At 40.7% G+C, this 17,241-nt stretch overlaps 1 protein-coding gene across 1 annotated transcript in view; it reads right to left on the bottom strand.

Annotated features, from left to right (window-relative positions):
• il1rapl1a (interleukin 1 receptor accessory protein-like 1a) overlaps positions 1-16,348 on the bottom strand; it is a 142,847-nt gene extending 126,499 nt beyond the window's left edge. The window contains exon 1 of the mRNA XM_061088975.1: positions 16,267-16,348. Coding sequence (XP_060944958.1) covers positions 16,267-16,348 — 82 coding nt within the window. The remainder of the gene's footprint in view (positions 1-16,266) is intronic.
• Positions 16,349-17,241: the final 893 nt, after the last annotated feature.

Below are 17,241 nucleotides of genomic sequence, written 5' to 3'. Positions count from 1 at the left end.
ATAGATTGTGGATCTTACACCGACGGCAAAACAGCATGCGTGTCCTTGCTGTATACAGCTCAACCTTGGGATAACTCTGCATTAGCACATCAGGCTGTTAAGTCAATCCCACAGCTACTCAGCCAAACACACCATTGGCTTGATCTTTGATTGTAAAAGCCTGCCAGGCTGGCAAGTTAATCCTGGAGCGGAGTAGACCAATCAAGTTGTCAGGCCCGGCTCACCGTCAATAACACATTTAGGTCAAACACAAAAGGCACGGAGTGGACTAAATCTTGCGAATACACACCTTCATCTAATCAGATATCCACAGTTGATATCACCCAGTATGTATTTGTAAGTATGTGGGAAGAGGAACGCCTTTAAAAGCTCCTTTTACTTGAAAAAAAAACGAAAATCAATATAGGATCTGGAACTTTGCGGGATAACTTATACAGCTGCCTGTTTTTTATCGATTGCCATGTGAGCTCAGGCACTTGACAACGTGAAGCAGGAGAAAGGTTACTGCGCACTCACCAGAACCACCCACATCTGTAGTGGCACCAAAAAAAATCAACTCTGAACGTAGCAACCAGACAGGAATTAAGGAAAACGGCCGTGGTGGAGGGTAAGGGGGGTGCAGAGGCAACGAGAGGGCTGGAGGGGTGGAAAGAAACGCAGAGAGACGGCAGGGAGAAACAGAAAAAGAAGGACTCCGTGCCGACGGGGAGAGAGCACTATTTACAGTACATTAGTTGTTATGGTGATAAGCAGTAGGGAAAGGAAGGGATGTAGTTGTCAGGGCGATGGGGCTGCATTGCGCTACTAATGATATGTAAAAATAACTGTGCTTGGATATGGACATACCTTTGGAGGAAAAAAAAAAAACTGGCACACACATACACACATAAGACAAAGCAGGGTGTTGAAGCAGGCTCCTCTCATTAGCATTTGGAGACGTACTCAGATTCCTCCCCCTCACTCGCAGCATGGAGCTCACTTTCTTGTAAGTTTTTGCTTAATGAGGGAAGGAAGCTGGATACACACAGATAATGCGGATGATGCGTGTGCGTGTGTTCATTGCTACGAGAAACACTTGTTCTTCTGCGCTTCCTAAGGTTTAACACCAGCAGCTGAGCACACATCCCATTGACAGAGGGGGATGACAGAGGATTGCAGGTATTTGTAGTTTAAATGGCCTGAAGGGTTTTCTAGAATGCTGGTCTTTGTAGTTTTCTGCTGCCTGCAGAATAACTTCTGGGTTTTCTGAAGGCGTCTGATGTGATACCTGTCAAAGTGCAATCAAACACACTGCCATCTATACTAAAGTGTAGGCTACATACTGTATATTCTGGTGGAATATAACCAATCATATTAACCTAGGACTCATTTCCAGGATTATTAATGATCAAATAAGATTGATATTACAAGTGCAGTGCCCATTCTACACATACTGTACCTGTTTGGAATGGACTGTTTGCTTGCCCTGTGGCGATGCCTTACTTTCTGAAACCGTATAAATTGATTTGCAGTATTGAGCCGCAGCAAAACCTACTGCAGGACTCAGTCTGAAGAACCCTGAAGCCACCGCTGCTGCACAAAGTGCTGCTCACCTCACAGTTCAGTGAAGCTTTGTGTGAGTTGGTCTGACTTGTTTCCTTATTGATGAGTTGGATGTTCACCTCACAGAATGTTCCTGTTCACCTCACAGTTCAGTGAACTCGACTCAAAACCCCAAACTGGAGAATCAGTTGTCATTGCCGTTGATGAGCGCCAGCTGCTATACAGTGCTGGTCGCCTATTTAATTATTTAAATGTCCAAATCGACATTGCATCTCCTTGGGCCCTTAACAATATTACATACCAGGTGTGAAGCTGAAAAGATGAACAGTTTTTCAGATGTGTGTTCCACAGAAGCTGCTTTCAGACATGCACTGAGCTCTGTGGATCCTCTGTATTTTCTCTGGAGGGGGTGCATGTGTGAACGCAAACGTCCGAGTAAGAGGCTCTGCAGCTCGTGCAGACTTTCTCTGACTGGCAACCAAATATAAAAGTCGGTAGAAATCCAGAGAAGTTGATGTGTGAACACCGCAGGGGTTTTTGTGACACTTCTAACACGGAACAGGCTCAAAAATGAAATAAACTAAAAGAAAACAAAAGTTTCCCGGCGAAGAAGCGGTGACACACACGAAGAAGACACAGAGGAAGATGTCAAGGGAGTTTGGTGATAAGAGCTGACGACGGTGTACAAGTGTCTGTTGGCAACTGGACTTTCTTGTGTTTCTAAAAGCTACTCCACCTCAAGTGAAGAAGGCGTCTGGACACAGACAGACAGATTCCTGGAATTATTAGATCGACTATATGGATAAAGTTGAAATGACTCATTCATTTTAACTATATAGACAATGTGAACTTTGGAGTGACTTTGTCCGCTTCTCTCCCGAGCTCCTACGTAGATTCAGGGTCCACATCTGAGCAGCTCACTGATTAACATGTTTTCAGACACAGCAGCCCCTACCAAACTGAGCTCCTATGGAATTTACAATGTTCTGCATTGGGATTGGGAACCCCCTCAGAGACATGAATACACTGTAAAATCCACAGAAAAGTTACATTTTTTAAGTGATACAATTGAAAACGTCTTCCCTCACTCGTGTATAATATGAGAGAATCATGGGAATCTACACATTTTAACCTCAGCAGGAATTTCATGTTGAAAATGACCAGTGAGCCCAAATACAACCTTCACTTCTGGTTAATAGCATATCATAACACACTAATAAACAGAGCACACACTCTGCTGCTGTATCACAACCATTTAATGTGGGCTAAATTGCCTTGATGTCTATAAAAGCATCGAGTGGCACTTCTCCTCATTTAGAACAGTTTAATTACCTGACAGGCTCTTCCTGTAGTGTATATAAACCCCTCACACACCGTTACACCAGAGCACATGCTGAATATAACATTACACTGTACTTACTTGAGCCAGAGATGTGAATGGTCACCCCAGCATAATTGCTTCATTATCAGTAAAGACCAGCACATACATATCTCACCACATGTCCCTATAATAATCCCCTCAACGCAGCCTCCACACACAAACACATGTGCAAAATACACACAAAGCATTACACACTCACACAAGTAATTTCCCTGAACATACATAAACCAAAGGAAGTAATATCCCAGGCTGTGCTGTTCTTTAAATGGAAACCATTAGGAGGGGATTTTAAGACCAACTGTATAAAAATACAGGAAAACAAAACCTTCCCTTTGGCCTACAATATGGTGTGTATCACTGAAAACACATTGAGGCATATTTCATATCGTTTTAAAGAATTTAACTGCATTACAACAGTTTCCCATTCCAATCTTTGACAGATGATGCAACAATTTCCCTGTTCTTTCCCTGCAAAATGATGCTGTAATCAAATGTAATCTTCACAACACAACTACTCAGTATTACTCGCACTATTTTTATATAAATATTAAAATAAAACATACATATATATATATATATACATATCTTATGTAGATATTCTACTATTTTCTTTACTACTGTGCATTAATACCCATATTAAACTCACTGATGTAGTATATCATACCTTCCTATATACTTATATCAGTCTATATAAGCACACAAACTTCAATTATGTTTATTTCAAACATCTCTTATCCACAAATAAAATGTGCCATTATTTGTGAAATTTCCATATTATTTCCGTATTTAATGTAGTTGTATATTCTTATTTTAGAGCCTATTTTTTCTATTTTATTTGTAGACATGTTCTCTGGATTAACTCATTCTGACTATCTGTTGCTGTAAACAAGTGATTTCCCCCCAGCGTGGGATCAATAAAGTGCATCTTATCTTATCTTAATCCTAAACAGTAAACATCAGTATATGCTTGATGGCCTCCATATGCTGGCCCACCCGGCTTCCCTGCAGGTGTTGTGATCGGAGCGAGGCAAAACAGGATTCCAGCGTTTCCGCACAATGCAGCATGCAGGGGCGGCCTGGCTCCCCACAAGAAAGCCATTTAATCTCCAGTAGTCTGCATGTGATCAATCTCCCAGTGCAGTTACTGCCGCACAGGCCATTCCTCATCATTTAGAGAGAGAGGTATTGACCAGGCCAGGACAGCCTCTGTAGTACACTGGTGTGTTGTGAGCCAACAGCAAACAAACATCCAGTGTATAAAATACATCCTCTTATTTGTTTCTCCATCGTGCATTTGCGTTTACACCTATCGGCCACAACCTTAAAACCACACTCGGTTATGTGTCTGCATGTATGTTTATTAAAAAAGGAATATGTGTGTGCAGGATGTTTATGCTCATGTGTCTCTGTGTGAATTTGTCTGGCTCGTTTCCATATTGATAGAATGGATGGATTGTCTTGTGCACTGATATGAGCCATATTCTCTAATACACTTACATCATAGCTTGTTAGTTAGACGTCCCTGCCTAGTGGCTCGCATCAAGTAAACAGATACCAAGGACAAGCATTATATTGTTAATGAGCATCAAATGTAACTGGCTTGGCAGAGAGAGAGAGAAGGTGGAGGCTAAAACTACTCTTGAAAGTGTCGCATCATTTTAGACCTACCACGTTCAGGGTGATATATTGTTTAACTGGAGACTGGCTGTCATCCCAGATTAGCACGTACGGATGTAAATGTGGACAGATGATCAGTCAATAAACTATTAAACCCTTTTCCTCCACCAGGAATTAGAGGAATGAATGTTCAATAAAATAATCTAGGAAAGCCTCTCAGGTATGAGACAAGTATGACAAGAGGAGACAAGGCCTCAATACATCTTATTTGTGTACGTCATTCAGCCCATCGGCCTGACAGCATGTCAGAGAAACTGCAGCAGTATGATTTGTGAAATGAAAAGAGAACGCCTTGTTAAATGAACGGAAACGACTGATCGGCTGGATTTTGTGTCCCTGCATGCCCTCGTACTTATCGGAAGGTTATTCAGGCGTCAGCTCCGTGGACTTCATCCCCCACGCTGCCTTGGGGCCATGTCAGATTTACAGTTATCCATGACGGGCTCTTATCGTGAATTTGGAGCGGTATTTGCACAGTCATCTAGAATATTGGCTGTACGGTTTTTTATCCCTGCTCAGAGAAACAGCAAGAGGCCATCGCCGGGATATCACAAGTCACACTAGGAGAGACAGTCAGATGGGCACGCACACGCACACGCACACGCACACGCACACACACACACACAAACACACACACACACACACACACACACACACACACACACACACACACACACACACACACACACACACTATGATAATTGGGTAGCTATTCCCTGCCCCATCAGAGTGTGTAGACAGTGAGCTGACTGCAGAGGCTTTGGGACACTATGCTACATTACACCAGCAGTCGCAGCTGGTAAACCTCTCTGCAGCTCTAAGTCCTTTTTATTTTTTATTTTATTTTTTTGAGCGTGTCAATTAGAGGTTAATAGATATTCATATACAAAAAACATGTTTACTGCTGATGTTAACTGGCCTTTAAAACATGCTTAAGAAAAGACAACTACCATCTCGAGCAGGTTCGGATTGTTTACAGCAGGGTTCCTTTTTTATTTACATTGAACCTTTTATGCAAAGTCAGTAACTAGATTAAAGGGACAATTGAATCAACTCAGGCACTCTATATATCTACTGTAGCCGGGGCCTCAAGTGGGTTAAGTGTAAGACATAGTGAGGCTCCCGTCCTTGCATTTGATCAGAGTGCAGAATGTTGTTTTCCACTGCAGCATGCTCACTCATCCCTGCAGGCTGTGTTTAAAAGCCATTATTCCAGCTAACAGACCGGTCAGCGGGCCTTGGATGTGTTTAGTGATGTGTATTGTCTGGCTCTCTCATGACATTTGGACTGTATAAACTGACAAAGTGTTCATGCAGCGTTTTAGTTTTTTTTGAGTTTTTTCTCACTGTGTGGGAGAGCCATGGCAGCTGAGGCTATAATGCGCAGCCATAAGGAGCTCATAATCAGGGCATATCGTCTGCTCATGTCCTGGCACACACACACACACACACACGCACACTCACACGCACACAAAGTTCTTGTGATAATACACTAAACTCAACTTTTGACCTGGCGACACTGATTGATGAGCAGGTGGGGCACTTCCCAGCACAGTGCTCACCCTGTGCATATGGTGGGCCATCAAGAAAACCTGTGATGCCGAAAAACTGGTCTGAAAGCAATTTAGGTTCTGACTGAGCGCATGCATTTGAATCTAGTCTGTGTTAAATACATCACAGCTGAAATCTCACACAGTTATGCAGTGAGAAGTCAGAAATGTGTTTGAGCTCTGTTAAAACTGTTCCTGTGTGTGTTTTAAGTTGTGAGTAATATGCAGCCGCTGAGCTGCAAGGTTTCCCTTCTTGCCGTCCTTTAGTTCAGTGCCTCCTGTAATGTCAGTATGAATGACCAGATCTATTTAGGAACATAGTTCTCATTGCCCAATAAGTGGGCGTTTTGGGTCACATGCAATGATCATCAACATGAGTCCAAACACTGATGGCATAAAACCTCCACCAAGGCCAAATCTTTTTTTATTAATATCCATAAATTATTCTCTGAGAAATAAAGGAAAACGTTTCAAAAGAAAATGTTAAAGAAAGAGAAAAAAAAAATTCCTTGACCCAAACCACACCCTTCCTCCAAGTTGCATTGAAATCTGTATAGTTGGTTTTGTGTAATCTTCCCTAAAAGCAAACCTACAAAAATAAGTTATTACTTATAATATAATCATAATGTGTGTCATTACAATAAAATGACTCAAAAAAACTACGTCAATGGATTTCCCTATGCTATTCAAATAGACAGGGACTCAGCAATCTGTTGGCTAGAGAAGAAATCGAAGTGCTGAGGCCTAAATGCCTTTATTGTTAAATGCATGGACTGACCAGTTTTCATTGAAATACATGGGACACCATTTAGTTACACTGCATCCAGTTCTCTTAACATATCCATGGTTAATGTGAAAGTTTACAGCACCTCTCATAAAGTCCAATGCCTTTTAGCGTCTTTTACCATCAACCCTGGAGCAGACATGCAAAGGCATATAATGCTCATATATCATGACTATAACAATCTTTGGTGCGGTCATGCGCAAAAAGCAATATGGCCTGAGCACAAATCCATAAAATGCTGAATTAAAGGCTTTTTACAGAAAGAGCATCAGTTGCACCGGGCCTGGTAGATCCCCATTGTTATGATACATCACAGTCTGATGAGACTTCACAGTCCTAGGTGTTTTTCAGGGGAATGAATGAGGTGTCATATTTTCAATGCCTCCGTTTAATGAGGCAAAGGCATTCAGGACTCAACCCAGAAAGAGTTGGGCAGGGGCTATTTCTTAGGATGAAGCCGGGTGTGTTAGAGAGGAGTGAGGGGAACGTGTTCTGCCCCAAGGCCTGAATTTAAAGAGGAGATAAGGTTCATTTGGTTGACTGTCTACCACTGACAATTCCTCCCTAACTTCCCGTGATCATTTATTGACTGATCTCTGCTGAAGCTCCGATCCGGTCCACTGTACAGAGCATGCTTTAATGAATCCACAGAGATACAGAACGTCTAACATTGCCTATTTGTTGTTCTTTTCCCAAACCTGTCCAAAACAAATTGTATATACTGGGCAGAAACCAGACGTCTTCCCCAGGATAGACAAACTAAATCAAACTAATAGCAATTTCGGCACTTCTGAGAAAAAAAATACCAAGGTCTAAAACCTGCATATTTCTGAGCCGCGATAAGATGTTCAAAAATGTTAACTTCTCATTAAACCTTTGCAGGGCCACTGGTGTGTGAAAATGTGTGAAAAATGATAAAATTTTAGGTCAGGCCAACAGTAGTTCCACTCTTATGTTGTGTCATAAAAACATACTCAAAATAGCCACCTACATATTTTTAAACAAGATACCTTCTTTTTCATAATCAATCCATTGTTTATTTTCAATCAATCAATTACCTGTTTAAGATATAAAATGTAACGATTCTTCATAAAAATGTCTAAACCCAACTGTTTTATATTTTGTTGGCTTGTGAACTTACATTATCCAAAATGTTCAGCAATGTTCAAACCCATGGAAATCCCCAATATTATTCAAGGTAACAGGATGTTGCATGTTGGTCGCCTTTGAATTGCATCATATCCACTATCATGGTTTTGTCTGTCTCTGGTATAACTTCCCAAGCAAACCACATATAAAAAGGGAAAACACTCTGCTAGCCAGTGAGCGGTTTCGTTCACTGTTTCTTCAGGTCAGTCGTCATGGATCACAAGTATGTTTTGGCGTTTGCTGTGCATTTAGTCGCTGAAGCTGTCCAATTAAGGCACAAACACACAGGGGAGCCAAGGAATCCGAGAAGATTATGCATCAACAAAAAACTCCCATGATCCTTTACTGCTCCACAATACATCTTTTTTTTGGATTGAGAGACCTAGAGTGGCCAAAGTTAAATATTGTACGTTTAAATAACGTAAAATATATATACGTGGGCAGAAATTAAACTCAAGTAAGAATTCGCCAAAAACTAAATGACTAGTAACTGTTGTTAGTCCACTAAAGATGTAAGTGGATCTAACCCAATTAACTCTTACTTTTTACAATCGATATTCTTTCATGATCCCTCATGTCTTGAAAAATGTGTTGTGACCAACTGAATTTTTATGTTGTCGTGTTCCTATTCGTATTTCTCATCAAACTGGTCTCTAGGTTTGCGAGGACCAGTTGAAGCCTTCCCAGTGTGGTCTGATTGAAGAGCTGTCTCTTTACGGGCCTATCTCCAACAGACAGGCTGATACGGGGCCTCCTCAGACTCGACCGGGGCTGGGTCGGCCCGACATTGGAAACAATCGGGAGTCAGATGGATGGACCTTGACAGCTTGTCTCTGTCAGAGACCAGCTCAGAGTCCCAGGGAGTGAATCTCACATGGTGTCAGGACGGCCTTGGTCAGTCCACTGCACAATCACACCGAGGTGAGAGACCATATTGAGCAAAACGCCTAGAGTTAAAACCCTCGTTCGCAGCAGCAGAGCGTACACGGCCGAGATGTGGGTCAAACACGAGCTGTATACAAACAGCTCATACATGCTTCTACTGAGCGTGCACACACACACACACACACGAATAGAAAAAACTATCTGCCCCAATTTATACCCAATAAAACTTTGAGCTGCGCCAAGTGTGGCACAAAGAATGAGGAGATAAGAGACACATCCAAGCCCCATTGAATAATTATAGTAGAATGCCATCTGGACACTGGGAAGGAAAATCAATCTCCTGTTGACTTGTATTAAAATTTCTGCTTTGGACTCAATAATAACTAGGAAGACTGAAATCAAAGGATTCATGGTCCATGTATGTCCGCCTTACAGAACATTGTGTTTTAATGGCGTGTAATCAAACTTTGACGCCACGCCACGGTCACACCGTGTGATTAAAAAAAATCCGTCAGTCAGTTTTTATCTCCATCTTGTTGTGATGACACTCATCTCAATTTGAAGTTGATCCCATGAAAACCCTGGTACAAGTGTATCAAAGAAAAAATGTGGAATATGGCCAAAATGGCCACTAAATGCAAAATAGCAGGCTTCCTGTTGTGTTTTTCCAATTGCACCACGGGACTTTTTTGTTTGTCTGGTCATGATACACCTGTATATCGATTTTTGTGAAGATAGGTCAATGGGAACACCTTCCGGGGGTCTCGGGCTGTCTCGGGGGGCACCGCTGAGCCATTTTGCGACGCCCATTGAAAATTCCTTCAGAATACGTAAATTTTCACCACTTTCTAACTTTCTGCAAATTTTGGTAAGAAGTTGAGCATGTTAAAGCCCTCAAAAAGCCAATTCATTTGCCTGAATAATAATAATAATAATCCTTACAATTTCAATAGGGTCTCACCAGACACCTTTGATGTCTGTGCTCGGGCCCTAATTAAAGCCCTCAAAAAGCCAATTCATTTGCCTGAATAATAATAATAATGAATAATAATAATAACTGCAAATTTTGGTAAGAAATTGAGCATGTTAAAGCCCTCAAAAAGCCAATTCATTTGCCTGAATAATAATAATAATAATAATAATAATAATAATAAAAATTTTAGGGCTGCAAAGCAGCACTGGGTGGGCCCGAGCACATCCATTTTGAAGCGTTGCATGCTTTTTGTCTGAAAAAACAAAAATAACCAGTTCTGAGAGAGAGAGACGTAACCTTTGCAAGACATAAAGTTTCCTTTGATCTAGGAAGACTGAAATCAAAGGATTCATGGTCCATGTATGTCCGCGTTACAGAACATCGTGTTTTAATGGCGTGTAATCAAACTTTGACACCACGCCACGGTCACACCGTGTGATTAAAAAAAAATCTGTCAGTCAGTTTTTATCTCCATCTTGTTGTGATGACACTCATCTCAATTTGAAGTTGATCCGATGAAAACCCTGGTACAAGTGTATCAAAGAAAAAATGTGGAATATGGCCAAAATGGCCACTAAATGCAAAATAGCAGGCTTCCTGTTGTGTTTTTCCAATTGCACCAAGAGACTTTTTTGTTTGTCTGGTCATGATACACCTGTATATCGATTTTTGTGAAGATAGGTCAATGGGAACACCTTCTGGGGGTCTCGGGGGGTCTCGGGGGGCACCGTTGAGCCATTTTGCGACGCCCATTGAAAATTCCTTCAGAATATGTAAATTTTCACCACTTTCTAACTTTCTGCAAATTTTGGTAAGAAGTTGAGCATGTTAAAGCCCTCAAAAAGCCATTTCATTTGCCTGAATAATAATAATAATAATAATAATAATAATAATAATAATAATAAATAATAATAATAATAATAATCCTTACAATTTCAATAGGGTCTCACCAGACACCTTTGATGTCTGTGCTCGGGCCCTAATAACAGCCTATTATAAATGACTGTGACATAGAGTGGGTCAATGTTCGATGCCAGAGGTGCTCATTGTAAGTGAAGTTATTAGCCGCCATGAGAGCTCAGCTGCTCCATCTTTTTCATTCTTCTGCACATGAAGACAAATGTCGCCAACGTTTGAACCATAGAGAAAATCAGCCACCCGGAGCTTCATCACACAATTAATTTTCTTTTACTTCCACATGTCTTCTTTAACGCAGACACATCATTGTATTGTGTGAGTGTGTTCAGGTAATGCCATATTTATTTAAATTATAAAAATGCAAAAAATACTGGAATCACAACATCTGCTACAGTGCACACACTGACAGAAGGCTGTGTTCATTTATTTTACATTTAGCTCAACTAAAACTGCATTTAAGGAAGATATTTCAATTAAGTGTGTTTAAATACTTAATGAAGCCTCTTCAAGCTCCATTTGTGTGGTTCAGTTGTTCAGTTGTTAAGAGATTAAAAAACACCTCTCATCTACAGTATAGATATTTTTTTGTGTTTGCTCAGCACTATCCACTGCTTCCATCAGTTTGTGTGCTGAATGTTAATGTGGCCCCTCGTGTACGTCAGTGCTGTATGAACGCATGCAAGAGAGAAAAAAAGTGACAGTATCCATGTCCCAGATAAGAAGCTGATCTGATTTTGCACATGTCCCCATTTGTAATCTTTCAGGTAGAGAGGACACAGAGGGGCCTTTCAAAGAGGTATTAAACGGCCAAACTGCCCAGTAACACTCCCTCACCTTTGACCCCACAGTTGGGGTGTAATATTGACTTAAATGCTATCGATATTTGACCAGAGGACCCAGAGGACCCACTTGATAGATCTGATGTGCTGTCCTGGTTCTGATCTATATTGAAATCCTCAACGGACTAACTCATAGAACCACTCAGGAGCTCACATATGTGTGTGTGTGTGTGTGTGTGTGTGTGTGTGTGTGTGTGTGTGTGTGTGTGTGTGTGTGTGTGTGTGTGTGTGTGTGTGTGTGTGTGTGTGTGTGTGTGTGTCCACACAATCACACATGTGCCCTCAATCGGCCACATGCATTTTCACACACAGGTCCTACTTAAAGCATGGCAGAACTCTGATTATACTAACTCCACCTGAGACACAAATATGATGGTAATATTATATTAATGACAGATAATAGATTAAAATAAATGCAATTAAGCTTTTTTGCTTTAACATAACAGCTAGATGACAAGTAGCCTTAACTGTAACTTAATTATAAAATAATATTGCATGATAACACTTCAAGATTGCTGAAATTATATTTAATTGTTTAATATTTCACATTGTTTTAAATAGTTTGAGAAAAGGAAAAAAGCTCCATCTTGAGTTTAACACTTAGTTTATCCAATTGTTATAATTACCAACACTTTATTACAGTACATCATATATAGTCTACAGTCTTTTAAGGACAATCACTTTTATACATGTTTAGACACCTGGGAGATAAATACAAATTGATGCAGCACAAAGAAAATACAAAGTATAAAGTCTCTTGTTTAGTAGCTGGACTTTGAATGAATTAATAGTGTTTGCCTTATTGATATTTGTTTATACAACACATGTGAACAATTCAGTGTTCCAACTGTTCACTCGTGCCCTGTTCCAGTTCCTCTCCCTTGGCCGGAGCTGGATTAAATTAATAATGTGGAGTTCGGGAGTAGAGACAGAAAAATTCCCCCGTTTTAAGAGCGGGACTAAGTCCTTGGGACAAGACCAACAGTTTGTCCAGTGAACGCTGTCCAATCCTATAAGGTGAGAGATAAAATAAGATAATCCTTTATTAATCCCACTGCTGGGGCGTTTGCACTGTTACAGCAGCAAATGGGATCGTCCAATAGCAGGAAACACCAGTAAAAGCAGTATATCATTAGTCAAATCAACTAGAGACTATAAACAAGTAAACCACACTAATGGTTGAATTCACATTGTTGCACACGCGGGATATTGATACTGCGGTTGTTTACTATGCATTGATATTGCACAGGGAATTTGTCAGATTTAGTGTGAGTGGTCTATTTAGAGCATTGTTGATGGTAAAGGCTAACGGCAGCAGGAAGGACGGACCTGTAGTATCTCTCCTTCACACACACAGCAGGTTGAAGCGGCCTGTCACTGAAGGAACTGCCCGGTGCTGTCAGAGTTTCCTGCACGGAGCTGGAACATGACAATGACGCCTCCTCAGAGACTCCATCCTTGACTCCTGCTAGCATTACCAGCTACTCTGGAGATTCCACGCCAGATGGTGAGAGCATATTCGATGAGCAGTTTGACGTCCACAATGCCCATGTTCTGTCGGTGTTTCATTATATCAAATACAAATTAAATGCAGCATTACGGCAACTGCGGCTAATCTATAAGGAGCTAGTTAGGGTGAACAGATTATTCCATGTGAATATGGAGAATCTGTAGGTGAGGGACAAGATTGTGGAGCCGGAAGCATTTTGGTTTCTAAAAGAGTCGGACGACAGTGAAGGAAATTATCAGCTATCAGCATTTTTAATTTATCTGCATTTACACACAGATAGCTGTTAATAGAGATTAGCCAAAATCTCGTCTGGACATCAAATGCCTATATATCAATTATTTAATTAAAGTATTTATTTTAGTTGTTCAGAGATTTGTTGTCATTTCGGGGGTTCCTCCAAAAAACACATCCAATTATAAAGAAGTGAGTGAGCCAAGTGCTACCGCTCAGAACACATCCCCTGATAAAGAGGCCATTAACGCTCCAGAGAATAAAGCAGCGAGGGCTATAAAAGTGCAGGAGTGCAGGAGTCAGTGAAAGGTTGGTGAGTGCAAACCCAAAACTTGTGGATGTCGGTCTAGAGGCTTTACATGGCTCAGCAGAAAAGTCAGCTATGGAGGAAATGTATGGCGTTGGGCAGAGCCATTTAAAAACCTTTAACAGACAGTTGAGGGCACAACGGGCAAGTAGAGAAAGGAGAATCCAGTCTGTGCAAACCCAGCAACAAGGAAACCACCAGATGTTTATGCAGCTAATGGGAACTGTTCTGTTTTGGTCCACAACAGCACATGCAACAACCAAGCTTCACCTTGGTCCACTGTGGCCTCGGTCACCTGGTCCACAGGAGCTTATATCACCTTTAGCCCAATCGATGATATCTGCAACTACACCAATGTCCTGCACTGAAGGTGAATGAGCTCCACAATGAACTGAAGGTGAATGAGCTCCACAATTAACTGAAGGCTCACATGACAACACAACAGTGTCATCCATAATAACAAACCACTATAATCCATCACTACTACAAAATTGAGCGTGTCACGTGTAAATTGTGCTGGTATAAAACCACTGGTAAGGCAGCATCTGTAAAACTTAACCAGTGAATTGTATAGCTACTACAACAATAAAAAAAATGTTTAGTTATAGTTTTCAATTGACTTCATAGCTTCAGGTTTACTAGAACCACACACTTGCACTGTTGTGTTACACATTTTTACAAATTTAAGACATTGATTTCTGCAATTTGTAGCATTTTACATAATGCGACTTCAGTCTTTAGCCAACACAGGGAACACAGGGATAAAGGATTGTGACAGTGACCATCCTGTATGCAGGTTGAGGAACATTATGCATTGATACTGTGCTGCTGTTCGAGTCTGTCTTGTAAGTTTGTGTCCTTGAATGTAAAACCTTTAGCGAAAGGTCAGTCCTTTTATCTGCAGACGGCTCGTGTCTGCAGCACAAACACTATTGTAGTTTGGAAGGAGCATAAATACACACATACATACACACACACACACACACACACGTAAGCAATGGATTTTTAGAACAAATCCATCTTATTATCTAAATACTGAAAAAGTGAATACAAAATGTATGTAAATATTAAAGTAAACCACCCAAAATTATTATACGACTTTTCCTGCCAAGTAAAATTTTTAGTAGACCCCCTATATTTAACTAGATTGAAAATAGTGACTATATAATAGTCTGTATTCATCGCAACACAATGTATAAGACCTACCTTTTTCCAACAATGGCCATTTGCCTTCACAATGTTTGAACCATCTTTGTATTCCTGTCATGAAAAGTTTCTACCTTAAGTCTTTCAGCTCTCCATTTTCTCTTTTGACCTTTGCATTTGTTCACAATTGATGTTCAATTTGCTGGCATTTAGAGCCAAAATGAGTTTCACATTAACCCCCGGTGACCCAGTCACTGAGAAACTGGATCATTTGGGAGCTGTCACTCTCTCTAGATTGAGGCAGGTCGAGCTAATTTGAAGAAATACACTGAATATATTCTCATTAATTTAAATTCTCCTCATCTCAGACCAAGGCAATACACTGAACTTACAGCTAAACAGCGGCGCTCCCACTTTCCTGCATGAGTCATTCTTCTAAAGAAGTGGCCGGGAAATTGTCTTTACATTTTACCTGTCAATCAACCTTTCAATAATGTTTTTTAATGGATCTATCTTTATACAATCTAAAAATGTCCCATGAAGTACAATGTCAGCAATACAGAATAGGTCAAGATTCTCAACTAGCTTAACACAACCCAGTAATGACCATCACGGAAACATAACTTTGAGACTATTCAATTCTAGTATTTTTTGTCCTGTGTTTATGAATTAATAAGGAATGGTACATACACAAACTTTTGAAATCAGTCGACACGCTTGCAATGGGTACAGTGTAATCTAAATGGGGCAACTGCAACAGTCCAAGATGTGTCTACTAAAACTGCTTTTAGTTTGGGAAGGTAACATGTCTCGTTCAACGTGGGGTCTTGCTCACAACCGAGTTCGTTGTCCCTCCTCTGATTTTAGCCTTTTGTCCACATTGGAAAATGAATCAGCCATTATAGTTTCTCTCAGTAAAATCCTCTCTCCAACTCTTTCTCTCACTCATGTTTCCACCCCCGTCTTCCTGCAACAACCCAACTCTCACAAGATTAGATTTTGTTAAGCCAGACGTGTAATGTTGCCAAACACCAGCGCCTTTTATTGGTGATGAGAAGCACTTTAAATGGACATTTCTTGGACTGTTGCAGTTGCCCCATAGGATTACATTGTAGCCGTTGTGTTGCTGCTGCCGGTGGAGACGATCTACTGGATATATTGCATTAATTTACACACACACACACACAACCATATCTATAAACATAAGTGGAAAAAACTGAATATAAAAATATTAAACGACAGAAGTTCACAAAACAACAGCACAAATTACACCATTAAGTTGCATCAGCACAATTTGACAGATTGTCCCCAGCTCCCATATGATAACATAGCAGAGGCACATGTATGAAGTCTTATAGGAAGTAGGTTAAATACCTGAGCCTCTTTTAGAGACCACCTTCACACTCTTGGACAGTGTGATGTACAGCAAGATCAGCAGAGGGCTGGGAGGTCTCATCTTCCCCCCCGTCCTCACAGCCTGAAGAGACAAAAGAGACAGAGGGAGAGGAAAAAAGGCAAGAGAGGAAGAAAGAAAAGAGCCATCAGTCACTGCTTGTACATGAGATCAAGTGCATCCTTGTTTCTACAAGACAAGAGTAAGTGTCAGTGTGGAGAGATGCTCTGTAACAGGATAAACATTAGAAGAAGCGCGCGCGCACACACACACACACACACACACACACACATTACTGTACGTACAACCACATCCCGACATTAACACGCACACAATTGTGGGCCCTGACATCACCCCGGGGAGCATTTCTTGAAATGATTTTCTCTCATGATTGCAATTGAGACAGGCTATCATAGCAAGGATATATTTTATGAGAAACCGTTCCCTAAGATGCTGACGAATCAATAAAGAAATAATTACACGTGTAAGAAACACCACTTTTAATCGCCAGCTTCATTAAAAAAAAATAAAGACCCAGAAGGAAATTTCAAATCATCACTTTGCGAAATGCGGAGAGGTAGCAAATATCCCAACAATATAGCTTATCGGTTCATACATCAAATTAATTGATGGAGGTTACTCATTCTCTTCTCCTCATCTTCTCTGAGTAAATGACTAAATCTAATATGTAGTAATTACCCTTTTACAGCCAGCCCCTGAATCAAAACCACTGCTGGTGGATGCATTTGATGTTATATATATATTTTTTTTAATGGTACTTAAAAGAAAGAAACTCAAAATACTGAGGGAAACAGTGTTACCTTTACACGTAAAACAATACAAAAAATAAAGATTGATCCTCTGGTTAAAGTGAAGTTGCTCACCCCCCCTCACCTCCACAGTCACATTTGGTCAAAGTGCTTTTGTTTCCAGGCTGTATGCGCCTGCTGCTGACA

The sequence above is a fragment of the Limanda limanda genome, chromosome 16 (genome assembly GCF_963576545.1).
Source record: "Limanda limanda chromosome 16, fLimLim1.1, whole genome shotgun sequence".
NCBI classification, from domain to species: domain Eukaryota; kingdom Metazoa; phylum Chordata; class Actinopteri; order Pleuronectiformes; family Pleuronectidae; genus Limanda; species Limanda limanda.
This window is presented reverse-complemented; position numbering and strand designations above follow the sequence as displayed.